Source organism: Hyperoodon ampullatus (genome assembly GCF_949752795.1).
Source record: "Hyperoodon ampullatus genome assembly, chromosome: 14".
Lineage (NCBI taxonomy): Eukaryota > Metazoa > Chordata > Mammalia > Artiodactyla > Ziphiidae > Hyperoodon > Hyperoodon ampullatus.
Window position 1 is genome coordinate 47,088,192 of NC_136927.1, and position 22,910 is coordinate 47,111,101.

At 46.9% G+C, this 22,910-nt stretch overlaps 1 protein-coding gene across 5 annotated transcripts in view; it reads right to left on the bottom strand.

Moving 5' to 3' along the window:
• AUTS2 (activator of transcription and developmental regulator AUTS2) overlaps positions 1-22,910 on the bottom strand; it is a gene marked incomplete at its 5' end in the record, with an annotated part of 1,137,287 nt that overhangs the window by 67,083 nt on the left and 1,047,294 nt on the right. For all 5 annotated transcript variants that reach the window (XM_079718778.1, XM_079718777.1, XM_079718779.1 and 2 more), the window contains one exon: positions 17,745-17,796. In XM_079718778.1, coding sequence (XP_079574904.1) covers positions 17,745-17,796 — 52 coding nt within the window. The remainder of the gene's footprint in view (positions 1-17,744; positions 17,797-22,910) is intronic.

Consider the following 22,910-nt stretch of genomic DNA (forward strand, 5'->3'; position numbering starts at 1 on the left):
GGTGCGGATTCCATGAGTTAATTCATGTGAAGTGATTAGAACAAAGCCTGGCTCCTAGTGAGTCCTCAATAAATGTCAGCTACCACCACTAGTGCACGAGGGTACTTTCACAAACTATGAAAGAACTTGGATTGTCATAAATCCTGGTTTGCATGGACAGTCCAGGGTTAGGCCTGTTGTCCCAAAGTCATTTTTAATAGTAGCCTGTTTCTCTTTCAAACGTGTCCTGGTCTGGACAGTAAGTTACCAGGTCACCTTAATTATCACTCAAAAGACATGCAAATGCAAGCTATTTTACAAGAAGAGGGGATAAGAGAAAGATATCAAAAAGGGTTTGTTGGGACTTCCCTGGTGGCACAGTGGCTAAGAATCTGCCTGCCAAGGCACGGGACATGGGTTCGAGAGCCTTGGTCTGGGAAGATCCCACATGCCGCGGAGCAACTAAGCCCGCGAGCCACAACTACTGAGCCTGTGCTCTAGAGCCTGTGAGTCACAACTACTGAGGCCCCCGTGCCTAGAGCCCGTGCTCCGCGACAAGAGAAGGCACTGCAGTGAGAAGCCCGCGCACCACAACGAAGAGTAGCCCCCGCTCACCACAACTAGAGAAAGCCCGCGTGCAGCAACGAAAACCCAATGCAGCCAAAAATAAATAAATAAATAAATAAATAACTTTTTAAAAAAGGGTTTGTTTTAAGGTCCTAAAGAAGCAGCAAGGATAGAGCTGTTGTTTGTATTTTTGCTGTTGTCACTGTTTGATTTTTAAACTAAGGATACTTTTAAGAGACGAAAGGAAATAAATAGCCAGTAGAAAAGGAGAGGCTGCCAGAGGGGTAAAGAAGGGGGTGAGCTCGGATGGAAAGCCCAACTGTGGAGGCCTGCGGGGAGGAAGGCCAGAGCCCGGCTCCATCTCAGTCACCCGGAGAGTAAAGAGTAAGTGATGGTCGTGAGGCCTTGAAAATGACTGCGTGTGAGCTCTTTGTAGCATTTTTTAAAGAAAGAATAGAAGTGGCTTCACAGTGATACTCTGCCCAAAAAGGCATCACTGCCCATGAGGCCGACTGGCAGACAGAGCCAGAGACCAGCACCCGGTGGGAGTGGTTGGGAAGGGTTTGAGGCTCTTCAAGATTGAAAGTTCCAAAGAAAATGGATGAATAGCAGGGATTTCTCTTTTTCTCGCTCTTTTTCTTTCTTTTATTTATTTAAAAAATTAATTTTTATTGGAGAATAGTTGCTTTACAATGTTGTGTTAGTTTCTGCTGTCCAGCAAAGTGAATCAGTTATATGTATACATATATCCCCTCTTTTTTAGATTTCCTTCCCATTTAGGTCACCACAGAGCATCGAGTAGAGTTCCTTCCCTGTGCTATACAGGAGGTTCTCATTAGTTAGATTCCTTGTACTTCTGCCACCAGAAACTCAAGGTTGGGCTACGGGTTTATAAAGGACCAGCCAACAAGCAGCGCTCTCTCACAGGGAAACCCATGTCCTCTCCCTGACACGTACAAATACACACCCTACCTAAGAGTGCTTTACAACATAAAGTGACAGGTTCTAGACGGTCAAAAAGAGAGAGGACAGTTTTAATAACTTCACTAAGATTTCCAGTCCTCTCTGCTGTCTTATCACTTGAAATTCCTTTACAGCTTTACCCGTTTACTTTTTTTAAATAAATTTATTTATTTTTTATTTTTATTTTTTTATTTTTGGCTGCGTTGGGTCTTCATTGCTGTGCGCGGGCTTTCTCTAGTTGAGGCGAGCGGGGGCTACTCTTCGTTGTGGTGCACGGGCTTCTCATCGCAGTGGCTTCTCTTGTTGCAGACCACGGGCTCTAGGTGTGCGGGCTCAGTAGTTGTGGCTCACAGGCTCTGGAGCGCAGGCTCAGTAGTTGTGGCGCAGGGGCTTAGTTGCTCCACGGCATGTGGGATCTTCCCGGACCAGGGCTTGAACCCATGTCTCCTGCACTGGCAGGCGGATTCTTAACCACTGCGCCACCAGGGAAGCCCCCCCCATTTACTTTTGATTAGGCATCACTAAAACGTTCTAATTCTTTAACTGTATCAAGTTGAGCTGTGTGCGAGGCTGAGGAAAATGCCACACTAAGTCTTCCATGACATCACGTGGCTGATAGATCTGACACAGGCTGCAAGGAAGGTGCTCCCCACTTCTGCTGTGTTCAATGTCTCCCTCAAGGTTCCCAGGCTAGAACTGCAGAACCAGTATTTCTTCCCAAACAGGCTACAGACAGTTCAAGAAATGTGTTGTCAACAAGAGGTTTTTCTTTTTCTTTCTTTTTTTTTTTTTTTTTTTTTTTTTTTGCGGTACGCGGGCCTCTCACCGCTGCGGCCTCTCCCGCTGCGGAGCACAGGCTCTGGACGCGCAGACCCAGCGGCCACGGCTCACAGGCCCAGCCACTCCGCGGCATGCGGGATCCTCCCAGACCGGGGCACGAACCCGTGTCCCCTGCATCGGCAGGCGGACTCTCAACCACTGCGCCACCAGGGAAGCCCCAACAAGAGGTATTTTTTAATTTACCAAACCAAAGGCTGGGCTGGCACAGTGAGAAGAGCAGAAGATCAGGAGGTCGGGAAGCTGCGACACAAGAACTGGCTCTGTCCCTACAGTCACAGGGCAGTGTTCTCACATGTGAAACACCTACGTGGCTGGGCTACCATATGAACTAAACACATCAGCATATGGAGATCCCAGGCATGCTGTCGGCACTCAATACACGTGGGCAGCCTCCTGTTCCTCTCCTGGAAAATACCTGCTTGGGATCATCAGATTATCTAATAAGGCCAAATGGGCTGATTAGATCAAGTGAGATTCAGACTTTATTTTCTTTCATCAACTCAGACTCTCTGGCTATAACCTAAATCCCAAGGTCTGAAATAGTTTTTAGGATGTTGCATTTTAATTTGCTGAGGTTCAACCATCAGAACTTGAGCCCCTACTGTATACAAAGCACCCTGTTGGTTACCGTGGAGGTGGGGGTGGGAGTTCAAAGAAGGGAAGAGAGCTGCATCTCTGAGTTCTGAGTTCTAGTAAGAAAGGCAGGATGGGCCAAGTGTTCAAATCTTGGGAAGGTGGAGTGCCTCCCAAGGATGGAGAAGCGCTGGAGTATGTGGCATTTGAGCAGAGCTGTGACAGACAGGTAAGACTTTAAATTTATACACACATATGTGTGTGTAAACTCATTTGATGCTTTCGGGTAGCATTCTAATTTTTAGACATTGTCTCTTCCACTGATAAGCACAAACCATGTGAGAATTTAATTCAGTGAATTAAAAACATGGGTTAGATCTATCGTAAGAAAAACGCAAACAGAGAAGGGTACAGGTGTGTTAGTAAAACTCCTGATTGGGCACCAACTTCTTGCTCTGATAACTTGCAACTAAAAGAAAGAATTAAGCATTTACTTTGCTTTTCCTTTGATTATATTTGAGGGTAACCAAAGAACTCTAGATGATGAAGGAAAGCAAATTGTACAGAAGAATTTCAGCCAATAAATGTGGAGGATGGTGGAAAAGCCACCCTTTTACCACTTCTAAGGAAACGCTGGATCAGGCGAGGATCAGCAATGCATGAAACCATTAGATGAAAGGCTGATGAGGAGCCTGACAATGCAGGTAGGTATCAGGCTGCCACAACCTGCACTTCCTGAACCATCCTGGCATCACTAATACTCGGTCATCCACACACTGTCGAGTACCTGGGTGTGAGGCGACATGAAGCTCACTGCGATGCCTGCAGAGTTCACTTGCCAAAACGTCTAACCTGAATCTAGTCAAAGCTCTAGGGTCAACTTCCACTTACAGCAAAGATGAGGGACCAAGGAAATAAACTAAATGACACCACAAGGGCTTCCAGAATGTGGGACATTTAACGAAGGGCTTCCAGAATGTGGGATGGTTAATGAACAGCTGACCGGGTTTCTGCAACAAGTCACTGACTTGAAGTGAATTGGAGGCTGGGGAGAGGGTGGATGGCTCTCGATTAGGACAAGTAATACTCGACCCTGGTTTGTATCCTGATGGAACAGGTCATGTAAAATGACACTTGGGAGACAATCAGGGAGATGGGATTATAGTGGGGTATTGGGTGACACTGAGGAATTATCATTTGTTATTGTGATAACGGGATGTGTTGATGTAAAAAAAAATTTTAAACAGATGTGCACTGAAGTATGTAGGGGTGAAATGACACGATGCTTGACATGTGCTTTAAAATATCCTATCACCTAAAAAAAATCATGGCAAAATATTGATAAATATGAATCTGGATAATGGGTACATGGGGGGGAGGTCATTCTAATGTTTTCTATGTTTAAGTAAGTTTGACAATGTCAATTTTTTTAAAACCTCCTGATGTGGATCCGTGGTAACACTGAATTCACTTTCATATGTGCATTTCATTTCCCATGTAAAGACACTGGATTTTGAACTGATACTCAGATGTTCACTGAATGAGTGGAAAAGGCATTTAGAAGAGTTTTCCTGTAGAAAGCCTTCACACACATGAATCCCAAAGTGTGCTCCAGGTACCAGAAGCATTGGTATCACCTGATTACTTGTCAGAAATGCAAGAACCCTCATTGAGTTCCTGAGCCTCACCCAAGACCCACTGCATCAGAAACTCTGTGGTGAGACCCAGCAAGGTGTATCTTAAGCCCTCCAGGTAATTCTGATGCAGGCTCCAGTTTGAGAGCCGCTACTTCAACACATTGAGTCTTGGGAGATGCCTCTTCTTGAAGGACACCTAAAAAAGCTTTAATATTTAGATACTACATTTTGGGGGAAAACCCAGCTTAGAGATAATTTTATAGACTTAAAACATTATAATATTTTGCATGGATGGGAAAAAATATTTCAAAACACTGCTGTCCATCATTCCACATTCCCGGCTATTGAAATTTAAAAAAGAATTTACGCGGCGCTTTGTTTACAAGATAGTTACTGGTCATCACGGCACGTTTGTGCAGGACGTGGGTGTTTCGTGTTGTGATGACCCTTCATACAGATGGCCAGCAGGTGTTTGTCAACCAGGAACTAGACGGAACAGTTTGTCGTTGAGAAGCAGTTGAGTGAGGTAGCTCAGCTGGCTACGGTGTAACATTGGCCCAAGGTCAGGGTTCCAAACCCCACTTAGATTAGACAGCTTCACTTCATAATGTAGCCCTAACTATAGGCCTAGCACCTATATGCTCCAAACCAATGCGGGAGAAGCCCTGTCCACCAGGCTAGAGAGAGTGGGAGGACTGCAAATCCAGGGCGAGGAGGACAGCTGAGTCCAAAGGTAGGACCACAGAGTGACTTTCAACAGATCCAGTGAATCTGGTATCACAAATAAATAAATACAAAGGCCGCCCCACAATGAACAGACTTATTCCCTGGTCAACAGGAGTATGGATTTCACCCAGGGATTCATGGGTCATCTGAGCATTTACAGAAATCTCACTGCCAGCTGTGCTTCCTTGATCTTGTCCAGTGGTCATCTACATCAGAAGCACCTGGAAGGCTTGGTCAAAATGGACTACTGGGCCACAGCCCTGGAGTTTCTGATTCTGTAGGAGATTTTGCACATTTAACAACTACTCAGGGGATGCTGATATTGCTGGTCCAGGGACCACACTTTGAGAATTGCTTTCTAGACTTGATCCTGCACCTGAATTCCACTGGATTCATTCCTTTTAATAGCGAGTTAGTTCCTTCTCATCAGAGACTTTGCCTTCCCCATAGTCTATAAAACTAAGTATTGGGCTCGGAAAACCAACCTGTGACACATCAAGAAGAGGTGGGCGTAGACCTGAAATTCAAAAGTTCTTTAAGCATGTCGGGCTGGGCCGGTGACAGCATGGCCTTGGTCCTATCCTCAAAAGCTGACACTATTCCTGCAGCCCTTTCTCAGATGATTTCTACAGAACAGAGAAGACCTGGGTGCATGTTGCCAGGCCAGATTTTGCCACACATGCAAACGGTCCCCAGCACTTGAGACTCCTCTCTCCCCAGTCCAACCTTACCTGCCTGCCACCCTCCCTGTGCTAGGATGTCAGCTGTTCACCTGTATGGAAATGACAGCTGCTTGTCACGGTCTACATGAGAGGCCTCTCTTGCCGCGGTAACTAGCACGCCATTTCCAAAGCTGTCATTCTCTGGTGTCAGCACAACCCACTGTTCAAAGATTTGCTGTGACATGAACCAGGCAGCGCCGTGACTGTTATTGTCATGGACTCCTCTGTGCTCCGACACCGATGGCAGCTGCTCGGAGCCCAGGGTTTGTTTCACCCAATTATTTGTTTGTCACTTGGAAGCCCAAGATGTCGAGCAGGTATTGGGGAGGTATTTTTGGCCTGATGCACCGGCGGAAAGCATAATGAGGCCCTCAGGTGAAGGTCTATTTTGTCAGTTAGGTGGTAGGATGATGTGCAGCTGAGAAGCCGGAGTAGCAATTAGGATATTTGAATAAGATAAGATACCTGGCAGGATGCTGAGAGCGCTCAGAAAGTCCGCCTTAACTTTTAAAATGTTAAAGAAAACCCTGGGAGTAGGCAGTTTTCAAGTTTGTCCTGGAGCGAATAGGGGAGGAGGAGACAGGAGAGCTCCTTCCTCCACCCAGAGGCCCTGAGAAGGAAAGGGCTGAAACCAGGCACCAGCCTGACCCAAAGGTGTGTTCTGGGCGGGTGAGGCTCTGGCCAAACAGGGGTCCTGGGTCATTTGGGCAAATATCAGTTGCCCCCGGGAGGGGAGGCCAAAGTGGAAATGGAGCGCCATCTTCTAAACAGTTCTCCCCGAGTTTCCTATTTAAGTCAGGGCTTTGCACTTCCCACGGGAGCAGAAATGAAATTGATGTGATGTCTAACATCTTGGGAAAAGGCCATTGAACAGGGCCATGTGGCCCCTACAGCCAAGTGCAAAAACCAAACCCACATCATTTAGCTTGATTAGATATTCAACTGAAGCCCACAGCAGCAGCGCCCCTGCTTCTAATCCAGGAATCGGTGTCTCAGACTCTCAGCGTCTCGTCAGTGACGTTCTTCCTCTCTGCAGCCATCAGTCTCGGAAAATAAGGGCGATGGTCCAGACAAACCTAATTCTCCTAAACAACAGGCGATGGATCTGTTAACCGTAACATGAACACAGCTCCTCCTTGAATGCACTCACAGTTTCAGTCTGTGCCAGCTCTCGGGCAACGGCAAGACACTGAAAGTACTGTTTCTTTACTCTGGAACAAACCTTTCCCCAACAGACACGAGAAGCCTGTGAAGAAAGCTAAAATCCAGCAAACAGCAAGGGCCGTATTGGGAGAAGAAGTTGATATTATCACCACCTCGTAGCAAATGAAAAGTAGGAAGGAAGATTGCTTCAGTCCAGGAGGCCTAGATTAACTTCTGAAGAAGCAGAGCTCTGATGAATTGCTTGGTGCAGACTCTGCTGACAGCTGAAAACAGATGGCGAGGTGGTGACATTCTCTTGATGATCGAGAATGGTCCACCCAAGCCTCGTTTCAATTCACAGTTGGTGAAATGAGTCACTCTGTAGAAAAAGAGGCCTCTTGCCAGCTTGCCTCCGGGCTCTCCAAGGCAGGGCCTTGCTCTGCTATGGAGCCCTCAGCCCTACCTTCTTCTAACCTGTGGCAATCCCCGGCCTTGGAACCGGCCATTCAAGTCAAGTACAAAGGAACCAGCAGCTAGGTTCTCTATACTCTGGGCTTTTATAAACGTTTACTAAGCAGATAAAACACCTCTTTTAACACCACTCCAAATACAAACCGGCAGAGGAGGAGGAGGACTGCGCATTGTTATTCTAATTCTGGAGGGAGGTTAATACCTAACAGCTGGTATTCAAACGGTAGCATCTCTCTCCCCTCCTGCTCCCCCTGAGGCTCCACCCCTTCCTGCCTCTCAGATGCTTCCAATAGAGATGGAATCTCCATGAGTGAAGAGAGGTTTCTGCTTCCCTATTCTGGCCCATAAGTTCAGGACTGAAGTCATGACACTCCTGCCAAATGCAAGTGTCCACAGTCTCATTCACAGCTCTCTGGGAAATATATGCCCTCTGCACAAGCTTCAGGCTCTAGAAGGACCTAGAACACGCCAAAGCAAACTCTGGCCTTTAGACCAGGATGGGATCTTGGAGTCTACCCAACTTTCTCAAGTTAACGAGAAAACCTAGTCTAATAGAATGATTTGCTCGTGGTTACAAGCAGCCCAGCTCAGACTTGAGCCTGGATCTTCTGTAACGAAAAGCTGTGGTACATCCTGCCACCTCCGTGCAGTATGCCAACCTGGCAAACATTTAAGCAACAAAATCTAACTGAGGAAACATGAAATCAAGAGGCCCTATTGATAGGCTGTACACAGACCTTTACAATTCTCCCCCAAATCTTTTCAATAGCTTAACTCATTTAACAAAAAAGACAGCATCAATTTTTACAATGGAAAGTTCTAAGGGGCAGGTTTTAGTCTCACTGTGAGCACAAGCTGGCACATCTGTGGCCACAGAACCCCTCTCTGAAAGGGTGACATCGTCTGCAGTCTGATGGCTGGTCTGTTTCTGGTTTGCTGACCCGTCAGGGCTCACCTTGGATCAGCTTTTCCCTCCTAAAGAGGTCTTAAGGCTTCTTTCCCATTACACCATTTAAAAAGTCTCTTCTCGAATCTTAAAATATATTAAGCTCTTATGCTTCTGGTCATTATGTTTAATGCGATCTGTTCACTGCTGTATCTCCTGTGCCTTTTACGGAATCAGCGCTCAATAATAATTTTTTTAAAGATTTTTTTTGATGTGGACCATTTTTAAAGTCTTTACTGAATTTGTTACAATATTGCTTCTGTTTTATGTTTTGGTTTTTTGTCTGTGAGGCATGTGGGGTCTTAGCTCCCCGACCAGGGATCAGACCCACACCCCCTGCATTGGAAAGCAAAGTCTTAACAACTGGACTGCCAGGGAACTCCCTCAGTAATAACTGCTGAACAAAAGAATTCATGTCAATATGGCTTCCACTTTCTGCCAACTGAAGGAAGAAACGGAATGAACCCTGACATCATTCACTTCACAAATGACAAATCCGACCCCGGAGGAAGACTCCTTGTCAAACCCAAGTCTATGGATGAAGTTCATGGATAAAGAAGCCTGCAGAGATCAGCCCAAGAAGTCCAGCAGAGGACAGTCCACACTTGGAAAAATCAAACACTGGTATAAAACGAAAGGAATTACATGGCTGGGCTTTTGGTGAGAGAAGCTTTACTATGGAAAAGCCTTCCCCGGCTGTAAACAGATAATGAGAAAATGATGTAATCCTGGCTAAAATTAGGTTTCAGTGTTACTCTTCTGAGAGATGCGAAAGGTGATAGATAAGAGGGGGGAATGTTTTCCAAGTGGGTTTTAAAGGCGTCGCAATCTAACCGCCTCCCACATCAGCCTATTAACACGCACACTTGAGACATTTCCCTCTCCAAAAGGACTCTTTGAAAAAGCAATGATGTGCTCTCCACCTCCTCCTCTATAAGAGAAGGTTTATGAGGGTCAGAAAAGATTTGAGCACCCACAGAACATTACTCCTTATTTAACTGGCGCCTCTCCCACCTCGGCATGGATTGGCCTCATGCTTACATAATCGGTTGCTAGGGAAATGCCCCTGCTGGAAAATCCTAACTCACTTCTAATAAAATCTGGCTGAAGAGTAACAATCGGTCCACTTACAGGCACAAGAATGGGCGTGGAGAGTGGAAATATGGAAACATGTCTTAGTAGAAGGGAAGGAAATCAGAGATGTCTAAAGTTGAGCATCGCTGCAATGCAGTCACCATGATGCTTTGGGCAGCACCTGCTCAGATCACTGTGGGCATCCTGGAATGCCAGACCCCCCACTGTCAAGAGAATGTTCCTACTAACTTCCAGGGAACATAGAATACTTTGGAACGGCATGGTGGAAAAAGTCCTAGGGACTTGTTCTGGCCAATGAGATGGCTGGAAATGCCCAACACCACAACCAAGCTGAAACTTTAAAGAGCTGTTCTATGATTCTGTCTCTACTCTTTTCCTTTTACTAAGATAACCACGATGAGGGCTGCTTCTCTAGCCTGGGTCCCAGAATCAAAACAAGGGGAACCACAGCTGGTCCGCAGCTGACACCTGATATGAGACCTTTGTTGCTGTAAGCTCTGCAGCATAATGTGCCACAGCAGATGAATAGAGGCCCTATTACGTGATACAGAAGGGCAAAGACATCTCTCCAGAACAGCCGTGCCAGTGCACTGGGTGCTGAACACCGGTAAAAGATTTATAAGAGGGACTTCCCTGGTGGTGCACGGGTTAAGAATCCACCTGCCAATGCAGGGGACACAGGTTTGAGCCCTGGTCTGGGAAGATCCCGCGTGCCACGAAGCAACTACGCGCCACAGCTACTGAGCCTGCGCTCTAGAGCCTGTGAGCCACAACTACTGAGCCCAGGTGCCACAACTACTGAAGCCCGCGCGCCTAGAGCCCGTGCTCTGCAAGAGAAGCTACCGCAATGAGAAGCCTGCGCACCGCAACGAAGAGCAGCCCCCCGCTCGCTGCAACTAGAGAAAGCCCGCACACATCAACAAAGACCCAACACAACCAAAAATAAATAAATTAAAAAAAAAGATTTATAAGAGAAAAGCATGTGGAACACGGCAGCTCTTCGCCCTAAGCTATTCTAGTGAACACAATATTAAATTTTATTTATTTATTTTTTGGCCCTGTGGCTTGTGGGATTCTCAGTTCCCCGGCCAGGTATTGAACCTGGGCCATGGCAGTGAACGCCCAGAATCCTAACCCCTAGGCCACCAGGGAACTCCCAATATTAATTTTTCAACTCCTGGATTCAGTTAACGCTGAGAGGTTTGCTCAAATGGAGAATTCTGCACATCACACACACAGCGACCTGACAGAGCACCCCACTAAGGATTGGCCCCTTCCACTCCTACCCACAGGCTTCGGGAATTGGTGAGAAAGCATTTCTAGGAGGGGAACCAGAGGCACAGCCACTTATGGACACCTGTCCACTTGGAGGTAAAATGAACCTCCAAATACCAATTGATGGGCCACCTTACATAAGCAGGCTTTAGCATGCACTTTCCCAGCAAGTCCAGACACCCAGGCAATTGATGGAAGTCAAGTCTATGGGTGGGGTGGGGGAGTGGTATAGAATATCTGAATTCGGGCCCAAGATCTCTTTGGTGAATTCACGAAGTGGGTCCTCAATTGAGAGCCACTTCTACTTTCTTAAAGCATAGACTGGGGAAGTAGGTAAAAGATTTTGATGGTTGCCCCAGGCTAAATCAAAGACAGCTGAGCAAAAAGTTCAGGCACCATGAAATTAATAAAATCCCTGTTGCACCCGCTCCACCATTGGTTCAAGAATAAACTGGTAAAAATTTGAAATGCACGGAGATTACTTGAGTGGGAATCAATCATTCTTCCACTGAAAAACTTTGACATTTCCTTATACAGCATATTCACTGGATTCATAATGCACCAAAGTTGCTTCCTGAGACTGAGCATTGCTGGACTTTCTGAGTAATTGAGACAAATTTTGTTAGTTAAATAAATTCCAGGCAAGTGCATATTTGACTTACGCACGGGAAAGGAAAGAATTCTTATGTAAGCTGCAACACAATAGAGTTTTATCTTATCTGAGGAACTTACTGCCGCTCGCCTGTGTGTGTTTTAACTGCCAAAATAAAATAAATTGAATCAGCTCACACATGATAACATGCTCTTTCCTAACTCACACTAATTGCCTGGCTAATTGATGTTTGTTGAACTTTCTCCATTTCATTGAGTGATTAGGTACAAAGCTAACAGTTGACATCTGTAGGCGCTTAACTGGCGTCTGTAATTACTGTTAATGTTAAATAATTGTTAGTTAATTGGAGTGGTAACTGAGTGAATGGAATCCAGATTGTGAAGCAAAAAGAAACCTAGTTAAATAAACATACATTTTCAGAGAAAACAACATTTTTGTGCAGTTGTCAGAAACCAGAAATAATCCAGAGGCCATGGGATAGCCACCAGCTTCCTCCATGCAGGAAACTCTCCAGGCCTGAGGCTGACCCCATGCACTTGAAGGTTGTTACCAGTGAGGGGGCCCTTTGTCATTTAACGGTTCTCATTAAAGACTCTCCAGAACTGACCTGATATTTTTTGTGCCAAATGTCTACTATGAATGTAGATTACTTTCTGAGACAGCGAATTTGACATCATTGCCTAAACGAAGCACTAAATATGAACAGAATGAAAAGTGATGCTGATCAACATTCAAGCTTCTTTGCTAACATTGCCAAGTATGGAGAAAAGTCTTTCCAAGAACAGCAGCAATCAATCAATAAAGTAAGGGAAGAGTGTTTTGGTGGGCTCAAAAATAAACAGTGGCATGTGATCATCCGACTAAAAGAATGTTACCCTGTAATCTGCTCCAGCTCACAGGGGCGCTCAGGACCAGGAGATCTGGCCTACTTTTATCTGGAAAAGTGGCATCGCTGTCAAATTTCTACTCCAAAGACACCATCAAGATCAGTTCAGATGCTCGGAATATCTTCCACCCCTTGAGCTAAAATTCCAGTAAGTGGATCCAACATTTACCCAGGATTCCACACCATACTCACGAACAAGGTCAGGGAGAGACCAGGTAGCAGTTGATGGAAAAATATCTGGAGGGAAACACTTTCTGACCACATGGAATCTTTTTAGACCCTTCCCGGTGGTTTCACACAAAGAATACAAGGTTTCTGTTTCCAAGAATTCTCAAGGAATAATTCTATACAACAAATTCTGTATGTAAGAGTCTGGCTCCTACAGGAAGGTCAATTTCCATAACAAAAGGAGCTGATTACGTGCTCTCTGCAGTGTGGAGTGGGAGGGAAAACCCAACCACTCACAACTCCTTTGTCTTCAATCAAGCACCAATTACCCTTCAATAGTATTTCCCCTGTATCAGACATCTCTATCCTCTAAAGACCCAAGAAAACGCTCTGAAACTACAAAAAGGATCCAGAGAAGGAAAAATAAAGAATGAGTGACAGTCCAACTTTCCCTTATGTAGGATTTAAGACAGTACAAAAATGGGACTAATTTATAGAGGGTAAAATGGGCTCAGTTTACTCTTCTGCACGTGGAGAATAAGCTTTATGTCATGTTCTCCTTACAATGAAACCCAAGACACTACAAGGAATTGTAAAATGGTCTCCATATTTTTATTATAATTGGATTTTAAACTCTATATCTTTTTTTTTAAGAAAGCTATCCCCCACTCAATTGCATTGTTTTCACTTACATAGAAAGCACAGAATTGTCACCAAACCAAGGAATTCCCCCTTTATGTCTAAACTTGATGAATGAAGTGAGATCATCTCCATGATTTTATTACGTAATCAGTTACTGAACCTCAACCCACCAAGCAGCATCTCTAGTAACTTTTTTCTCACTTCATCTCAAATCTCAACCAATTTTTTAGCCAGGTTTTCCTTCTATGCTGGTGATAAAACCATATTGTCAAAGATACCCAAAGGCCTTACTAATCTAAAGGCTCCAACCTCATCTGTGTCCCATGGAAACCCTCGGCACAAAATCGACCCCAAGAAGAGGCCTGTGTGTCCACTAGTAGGTCTGGTGGGGCCTGGGAAAGGAAAACCAGCCCTGGTCAGAGAGAGCTCAAGGTGGCCCCAGTGTTCCGTCTGGCACTCATCATGGTGAGTGAGTCTCCACCAGAGTCCCCATGGCTGACCTGGGGGAGGGTAGGTGGGGTCCCACCCAGGAGGGTGGGTGGCTGCTCCTTTGCTGTATACGTTTCAGTAGACGGGGGTGCTCACGGCAGAAGGGAGCACAAATCAGGGGCCTCATCCTTACCTGGGTCATTCCCCACCCCAGCTGTCTGGAAACACGCAGCTCTCTCACAGTTAGCTCAGGGCACCTCCCCCCAGGAGGGCCGACATTACCACAAGACGAAGATGAAGGCCAGAGAAGGGGTGAGAGTGATGGGGTGAAGTACACCACCTGGCCCCTCTCATCTCTAACTTGCCTTAGCTGCAGGACAGATCCTGGAAAAGAGGCAATTCAGGGCCTTTTCTCTACCCCTAAACTAGACCGTGGACCTACACCAGGGCTGGCAGGATAGTCATGTCTACTAAGTACTCATTTTCTGCATTTCTGCCTATATATGAAAGTTGCAAAACCCCTGAGAAATAGGACCTAGCATAGGTAAAGAAGGGTAATAAATACTGGCTGTACACACTGCATTGACTGACAAGTTAGTTCCTTTTAAGGATAAACAGTCTAGAATTTGGGGTACAAATCCTACTGCTCCTACAGCAGTTCAACCAACTAAATATGGACAAGAACTTAGTCTCTCTCTGTGTGTCTCTGTCTCACTGGGAAAATTAATTTTTTCTTTGGCAGATGGTTGAGTCACAAAGACAGAAGGATTCATAAAATTCACATGAACATCCTGTAAACATTTAAACACATAAAGATTAAATAAGGCAACCAGGACCTTGATTAAAGTTAAACTATTTTTTTATGTCTCCAACCCTAAGCCCTGCAACTTGAAGGTTCATCTCCCAGCCCCTCTGGAGAAGCTCAATTCTCCCTGGGCATGTCCTGTGTACATGCAAGCACGCACCGTTTGATTAATTTGTTTCAAAGTGGGAAATAAAAGGCGTCAGAAGGAAACAACTATTGGGAACACCTAAACACAAAAATCTTGCTGGTCCTCTATTAAATTGGACAGACTCTACAACACAGAGAGAGTCAAAATAAAATCAAACAGGCAGAAGGGATATAAAATGTGTTCATGGCACCTACTCTGCTTCAGCCCCTCCGCCCCTCCCCAGCTAACTGTTTTATCCCCACCAGAGACGTCGGCCCAGGACTAGGTTTTGCTATGATTGAAAATTCTGACCTAAAGAGGCGAAACGACTTACTCCAGCTCACCAACAGACTGATGGGACTTGAGCCACGGCCCCTGCTGCTTCAGCCAGAGCCCCATCCCCCAACCGCCCAGCCCGACATCAAAGCTGCGCACCCCACGCCCCGCCGGCCGGCCTCACCACAATCAGCTTGTGAGATTAGCACTGCCCTCCCACAGTGAAATCTTATGGACCAAATCTGCCTGCCACCGGGCTCCGCAGCGTAATCTCGCCAGCGGCTGAAAGCCACACTTCGGGAAGGCCAGAGCCCAGTGGGGCTGCTGAGAGGGAGAGGTGATGTGTAGCTTTAAACATCCGGAGGAGGAGGAATACACGTGTCAGCTTCCCTGCACTGGTCAGACTGTTCAATAAGCCGAGGCTTTGAAGATCTTCCCAGTGGTGTTTGTTACCTGGTATAAATTTGCCCTTTCTTACACCGCTTTTTATTGCTCTTGGCTAAGAATACTGGACAGAGACGGGAGACCTGACTTGCAGGCGGGCAGGCTGCTTTGCAGGAGAACTTGAACTTGATGTGCATGAAGCTGACAGTTCCTTGAAGGCCTTGTCAACCATCCATCCAGTAAACACTGCCACTACCCAGAGTAAAAACAGACCCAAACCCACATGCACATAGCAAGACTCTCTGCACCTGTCTTGAAGCAATTATTGACGTTATCACTATACAATGAATCTCTTTTTGAACTTGTTTTCCTGATATTTAGCAGTTTGAATACTAATCCCCTTAACAAAACTGCCCCCATGCTTCCCCCCTCCCCGGCCCCCCCTTTAATCTCTTTCTCTCCAGGGAGGAGGGCGGGTGCTGGATACCAGTCCGTCTACTTTGCAGCACCTGGATTTGCATTGATTCCGGCTCTTGTCATTCATGTTACCAACAGGAATTAGCATAAGGCATTAAGGGGAAACTCTGGAGGAGAAAAGAAAGGCCATTTTGATGGAAATAAGGGGCAAAGGAATAATCTGCCATCAACTAAAATGCTTATTTGTGTATGGTTTCCCAAGCAAAGCTTAGCAAAAAGCCTATGTTGATTTTAGTGTACACAAAGAAACCTTAATCCTTTCAAGGCAACTAAATCACCCCCAGAAAAGCAGCTCAGAAGAAAGGCACCCTGTCACGATGACTATTCACAACCAAAGAGATGCCACAAATCACACTCTGTAAGTAAACAAAAATAAGAATGTGGGAGACGTTTGATTGGAAAAGGGGAGGGGCCAGGGGAGCAGGAGGGAAGAGGCAGGGGGACAAGGGTGATGCTCGTCACCAATCACTCCTCCTCGGCCCTGAAGGGAGCCTTTCAGCCCCGTGAGGGCAGCGGGGCCTGAATGCACGTCCCAGAGCCAACTCTCCTGCCAGGCCTGATCCCAGAGAGGGGAAACGCATTCCAAAACTTTACAGCAAGTTAGCAGAAGAGAGACACGGTCATGTGGGCTGGAGGTCCTGGGGAGGCGGTGGGGCAGGGTGTCATTGAAACACAGAGGACCTCCTTTTGGTGAACTGTCCTGCCTCAGGCTCCACCTCCTCGTATCCTGCAGGGACACACGACCATCTACCCAACCTCTTCCCTTGTCAAAATGAGCAAGAAACAATTATGTATCTTTCCATTTGAGCCCTGTACGCTGTGAAGTGCAGCGCATCTTCTTTTATTGGGCTTTAGCATTATGGACAACAAATTTATACAAACTTTCAGTCCATCAAAATATATGATGAAACATAAAACTGGAATACTCCATTATGCAATAATAAAAGATAAAATTCAATATGACAATAATTCTGGGAGTAACAGCAATCACATAAGCATGTACACCTAAAGGGAACTCTAAACATAATGTACTATTTAAAGCTGCAGTTGGTTCAAATTCTAAAATAATCTGGGAGCTCAAAATAACTGCACTTGGAAACATGTGTGACCAACCAGCTAGCAAAAATGCTAGCCAAGGCAACTATAGAATGCCAAGGTGGTTTCATATTTCACTTCATGAAGGCCCAACCCTGTTCAAGCTACCAAGTATCTTCCATGTAATACAGAACGAGACCACGACAGGATACATTCTGTATTTAGCAATTACCACGCAAGCACCTACAACAGGTTCTACAGTGGAGAGAAAGAGATCAAATAATTTATATGATTTTTACCTTTCAAAGTATACACCACTGTAAAGCCCGTGATTAGAAGCTCCCTTAAATTTCATCATTTCCAACAATACTGCTACAAATGAAAACTGCCCAGAAACCTGTTGGCAGTGATTTAAGATAAGTTCCCCCTTAATGTATTGCTATATCACTAGCCTCTCTTACTCTATATTGCAGAAAGTAATGGGATGGCACGTATTTAAATTTTGCCCTCTTGATCGTTTATTAATTTTACAGAAAGTCCACAGCAGAGTAAGGCTTGCTTTATGACTATAATGCTGTGAATTCTAAACATGCACTGATTATTAGAGTCTGCAGTACAAATCAGCGATTTATCGTTCTCCAACTGCTGGGTAGTTGATAAGTAACAAAGTTAAGGCATCTTGAGAACTATTATTCTCCATTACCACTTCCTACATTAAATGAAAGTCGCATGGACAGTAGTAATTTCTTAGTCAAATCAATTTAAGTAAGGATTCAATATATTCTTTTAAAATAAACTGTTTTTGGATGCAACACAAAAGCACACAGATTCTGTCTCAAGCAAAAATACAGATTATGAACCGTAGCTCCAGAGTGAAAAGGGAATGACCACTGTTCTTTATGCTTTCATCCCGACAACGGAGCAAACAGAAAAATAAGCTATTGCTCGGATTTAAGGAGTCTTACCTTTGTTTACAATAACAGTATTGAAGAGTTTTTCAGAGCTGGCATCTGAGGCCTGCAACACAAGAAGGGGAAAGAAAGCATTACTACTGTCATTAATTTTGTCATCACCATCATCATTACGATCATTTTAAATCAATTTTACTATGTTTTAGAAAAGCCTAAAGAGGAAAGCGGCAATTTCCCCCATCTTCCATAAGGTGGTGCTGGTTGACTGCGTGAGCCAGACCTGCAGTGCAGCTATTTGCTGAGGGAAGAAAAAAATCTGATTTTAAAAACATGTCCTTATTAGACATATTATCTGTGCAAAACATATTTCTATGAGATGATACACAAAGCAATTCAGCTCATTCGCATAATGATTTTGCAATTTCATTGACAGATCATTATTTTGGAAACGGTACTTTTTTCATATTTGCAGACATGCCATATTTTTCAATTTTCTCTCACAAACTAGAAATGCCTATTATTTAATGCTAAGCTTCTCCTCACTAAAAAGTGTCAACCAGCACTCCCTGAAATTCATTTTTAAAGATTTATCTGATGACCCCAAGATCCCTGCCCCCTGTGGTAACCACGACGACCTTGGTGTTGAAATGAAAGCCAGGCGACCTGCCCAGCAACCCAACACTACACACACCATCAGCATTATTTCCTTTCCATTTTCTAGAAATCACGTCTGCTAATTATTACAGTGGCTCCAGGAACGTGAAACAAGCCTGTTTAAACAGCAAGAATACAGGCAATTTAAATTATACACTAATGTTCTGGAAAATCAACATGAAGTCTGTTTGGAGAAAAATGCTATAATGTTTCAGAAGCACTGTATTTCTAGAACTTGAAAAATTAAAAACTAAACTTAAAAATTAAGCAGCTCCATTATATAGTAATTTGATGATGTATATGCATTTAAAGTTATAATGGCTATATTATATTTATGCTGTTCTTGCTACCCAACCCTAAGAAATCACTGGTCTTCACACTTTATGCACAGAAATGCATGTTTTGACAAAGCGAAGCAGAGAACGGCGAATAAATCTAGAAGAAATATAAGAAATAGGGTGTGGGGGAATCTGAGATACAACATATTCAGACTCTGGAGCTGGTTTTTGGGGACAAAGAAGATATTCAATTTAGTCTTTTTGTGTTATGTTGATAAGGATGAGATATTCCCGAGTGTTATCTGAGGAACAAGTTCTAGTTCTCAATGCAAGTGATATAGAAAGACATAAAATATTGTCATTATGACTATTTTCCCCTTTAATTCTAATCTGCCTACTGTAAGCGTGATTCCAAAGATTAATAGATCAAGAAAAAAATCAATGTATAGTATGTACAAAACAAGTGTTGAACTCTATAGTTATACATAAGCAGTTTAAAATAAAATAAATCCTTGATAGATGTTTCCTTTTATTTTTTCCTTTTTATTTTTATTTATATTTTTGAATAAAAAATATGCTGAGGGCCTTCTTGACATTTTAAACATAATTAAATAAAACTGCATATTACAGTAGCTTTTCATGAAAATAAACCACCAAAATAGTATTGCACGGAGGGGGAAACAAGATATGCATTAAACAAATCAAGAATACTGAGTTATAGAAGCAAAAATTACAGGCATAGTGTTGTTATATTGTAATATTAAGTGAGATGTCTAGGAACACGAGTTTCCCAGCTAAAAACTTGGAGATAAGAGCATTTCACCATTCCTTGATGAAAAAGTGTCTCTTAGTTCAAATTGGAATGGCTACAGTAAACTCATGGCTTAAACTAGTTGATATGTTTAAAAGGAAAAAAAAGGGGGGGGGTTGTTAGTTAATTCATTTTACCAAATTGAAATAACCCCTGCAGATTTGGGGACTACCTATTAAAATGAGCCTAACTGGCCCAAAGCACTATAGAAACAAAGTACTGTACCGTCAATGCAAAAAGCATGGGTGAGGAAAAGGTTCTTGATCCAGCTTTTATTTACACTTGGGGTATGTGTGTGTGTTAGAGGGGGAGAGAGAGAGAGATCAAACTGGACAGAAGCTGTAGGTGAAGAGGCCCTCTGGCTGTCTCGCACACCCTCCTTGGGGCTGCCACCCTTGTCAGCTCCACTGGGCTCCACACCATATTCTCAAGTAGCCAGTTAAGTGATCCTTATGTCTGAAGCGAACTTAGAGGATGTGATTATACAATGCCAACCGGTAAGTTATTAAGGAAATGAGTCTGACAGGATATTCAGAGTGACTTAGGAGTAATGCTCTCTAATAAAAGCTTTTCCAGCCCTTTAATTTTCTGATACATGTCACAAAGCCGTTTTGTAACTGGTAAGGGTAAGGGGGGCGGGGGTCCTCAAAAAGGCCTCCATGGAAAAACACCCCAAAGAAAATGACAGCAATGGGACTTAGGCTAATCATAAAATGATATGGATCCCTTTCTCTCCCATCCAGGTGGTTACAACTATGGCTGACCACTGTCCTGAAAAGTCAGAATAGAGCTTCTCAGCCAAAGTCTTAAGCAGGAACTACAAGGAAATTCTTTGCTTTTTCTCGATGAACTTTCAAATTTAACTTGTGCTTTAAAGCATTTGTACAAATTTGTGGCTTCTTGGATCTTAATCTTTGGCGTGTTTTCTTTTTCATTGTTTTTTAGGAAAAAGTGTGAAATTCCTTATATTACCTGGACCATTTTCCTGGCTGATTTTTTTTTTTTTAATCAGGGTCGAGTAATGGAAACGTGGTGAGCCAAGGGTTAGCCGGCGAGCACAGCTTTTCCTTCTCTCCTTTCTTAATACGGGGGCACCTTTACATACTAAAGATCTTTAGCTTTTGCTCGCCATTTCACTTCATCCCCCTCACTCGGTTTTGGAGGATGAGGGCGTTAAGTGGCTGCACCTAAAAATGATAGAAAAAAACAAAGCTCTCTTTTGGCTGCTTTTTATTTCGGGGGGAGGTGGAAGCAGATTTTTTTTTAATACTGAAAAATTACTAGACGCCGTAGTTGGTGTTTAAAGAAAAGTTAAATAAGTCAAACAGATTGAAGAAAGGAACACAGAGAATGAGGAAACGAAGAAAAGCCTTCCGAGCAGACAGGAGTGGGACGCGCGGCCGCTCGGGTTCGAGGTCCACCTTAATTCCCTTCGGCCGCGGATCCCGGGCACGGCCCTCTGCACCCGCACGAGGAGGGGCTTTCCAACAAGAAAAGAGAAACCTCCTCGAAACTTAAGCGCGAGTTCTTTCCCCAGCTGCCGCGATCCCGAGCCCAGATCTCCTTTCGCTTCCCTTGGCACCGCGTGCGGGCCAGGATCCCGACCTCGGCGCGGGGAAGCGGTACCCCGGGAAGCGGCAGCGAGCGCAGCGCCAAGGTCTCCAGCCCGAGCGGGCGCAGGCCGCGGCCCCAGCCGGAGGCAGGCGGAGCCCCTCGGGGCGGGTGGCGCCGGGGCGGCTCCGGTCCCCGGGCACGACCGCACAGCTCCGGCCGCCCGAGCCCGGCTGGCCAGGGGTGGAAAGTACAAAGGCGGGCGACCGGGCCGCGGAAGGAGGGAGGGCGGCCGGGCCGGCAGGAGGGAGGAGGGATGGGTGGCGGCGGGGGGCTCGGGCGCGCCAGACCCGCCCCTGCCACCCCTGCCCGCCGACCCGGCCGCCGCAACAAAAGACCCCCGACCCGCCGCCTCCCTTCCGACTGCGGGCGGCGAGCGAGGGAGCCGCGCCCCCAGGGCTGCATTACCTGATCGCAAAGGGTTAAGCGGTCCTGTCAGCCCCAAGTTCATGGTTTGGTTCCTGAGCAAGGCTCACGATGGGGGATCGTCAGAGACCAGGGGGAAAACCAGCCAAACACGAAGAGAAAACGCCCAACTCCGACCGGGCTCGGTCCGCGCCAATCTCTCCTTTCCAGTCGAAAGTCTGAAAGCGGATGCACGCGAACCAAATCCGTACGAACGGCAGCTCCGGGGCGGCCGAGCGCCAGCGCCGCGCACACATCCAGCGCGGCCGAGGCCAGGCGGGCAGCGGGCGGCCGGGAGGGAGCGCCCGGCCCGCGCTCGTCCGCTGACTCCCGGCTGCTCCTGAGGCGCGCGGGGCCGGCCGGGCACGGCGGGGACTCGAGGGGCGTCCCGGGCGGGCCGGCGGGCGGGCGAGGCGAAGAGGAGCGAGCGGCCCTAGCCGCGGCCGCGGCGCGCAGAGCTAAGAGCGAGGCGGCGGCGGCGGCGACAGGACAAAGGAGACCATGTGCGGAGGGGAGGAGGGAGAGGGAGGAGGAGGAGGAGGGCGCGCGGCGGCGGCGGCTTCTCCCCGGCGGCCGCCTGGGGCTCCCCGACTGCCGCTCCCGCCTCTCCAGCAGCACTGCGGGCCGACCGGTCCCGGTCCAGCTGCCGCCGCCGCCGCGGCGCTGGAGGAGACGCTCCGGGAGTCTTTATTCGGAGCCGATCTCGCCGGCGCGCGGCGCGGGCGGCGCTGCAGCGTCCGGGGCGCCGGGCGGGCTGCGCGGGGCCGGAGGCGCCTCCCGGCCGGAGCTCGAGGGCCGGCGGAAAGCGCCCGGGGCTGGCTCGGCTCCGGCCCGCGCTCCGCTCGCGGGCGCCTGCCTCTCCCGCCGGCTCGCCGCTCAAGTGAACTCCATCGGCGGCCGGCGCCGCGGGCTCCCTGGCTGGACGGGTGGCGGTAGGGGGCGGCGGCGGCACAGGGGTCCCTCGCTCCGGACTTCGCTCCCGGACTGCGCCGAGCGCGCCTCCTCCAGAAGCTCGCAGCTCTCGGAGCGGGACTTCCTCGGCGCGCCGAGCCCGAGCCGCCGGTGCTGCCGCCCCTCCTCCGTCCCGCCCCGTGCGCCCCGCCCCTCGCCGCCCCTTCTCTCGGCCCCGGCGCCGGGTCGGCCCCGCGGGGGCGCAGTCCCCGGGCGCGACTTCGACAGCTGTCGTTCCCCCCGCGGCTCGGGCCCTAGTTCCCCACGGCCGCCTTCTCGGCGAGCGGGCGCGGCGGGAACTGCAACGCTCCGCACCCTCCCCGCAGCCGTCGCTTCCAGTGCTGCGCCGCGGCAGGGAAAGGCCACTAGGCCCGCGAGCTGGGGTTGAGTCGCCACTAGGCCGGTCACATCTGCAAAGAGCAGGCTCTCTGGACGGCTGTGAGGGCTCAGTGAGAAAGTGATGTATTTATGTAAACCGCCTGGCACATAGTAGGTGCTCAATACAAGGGT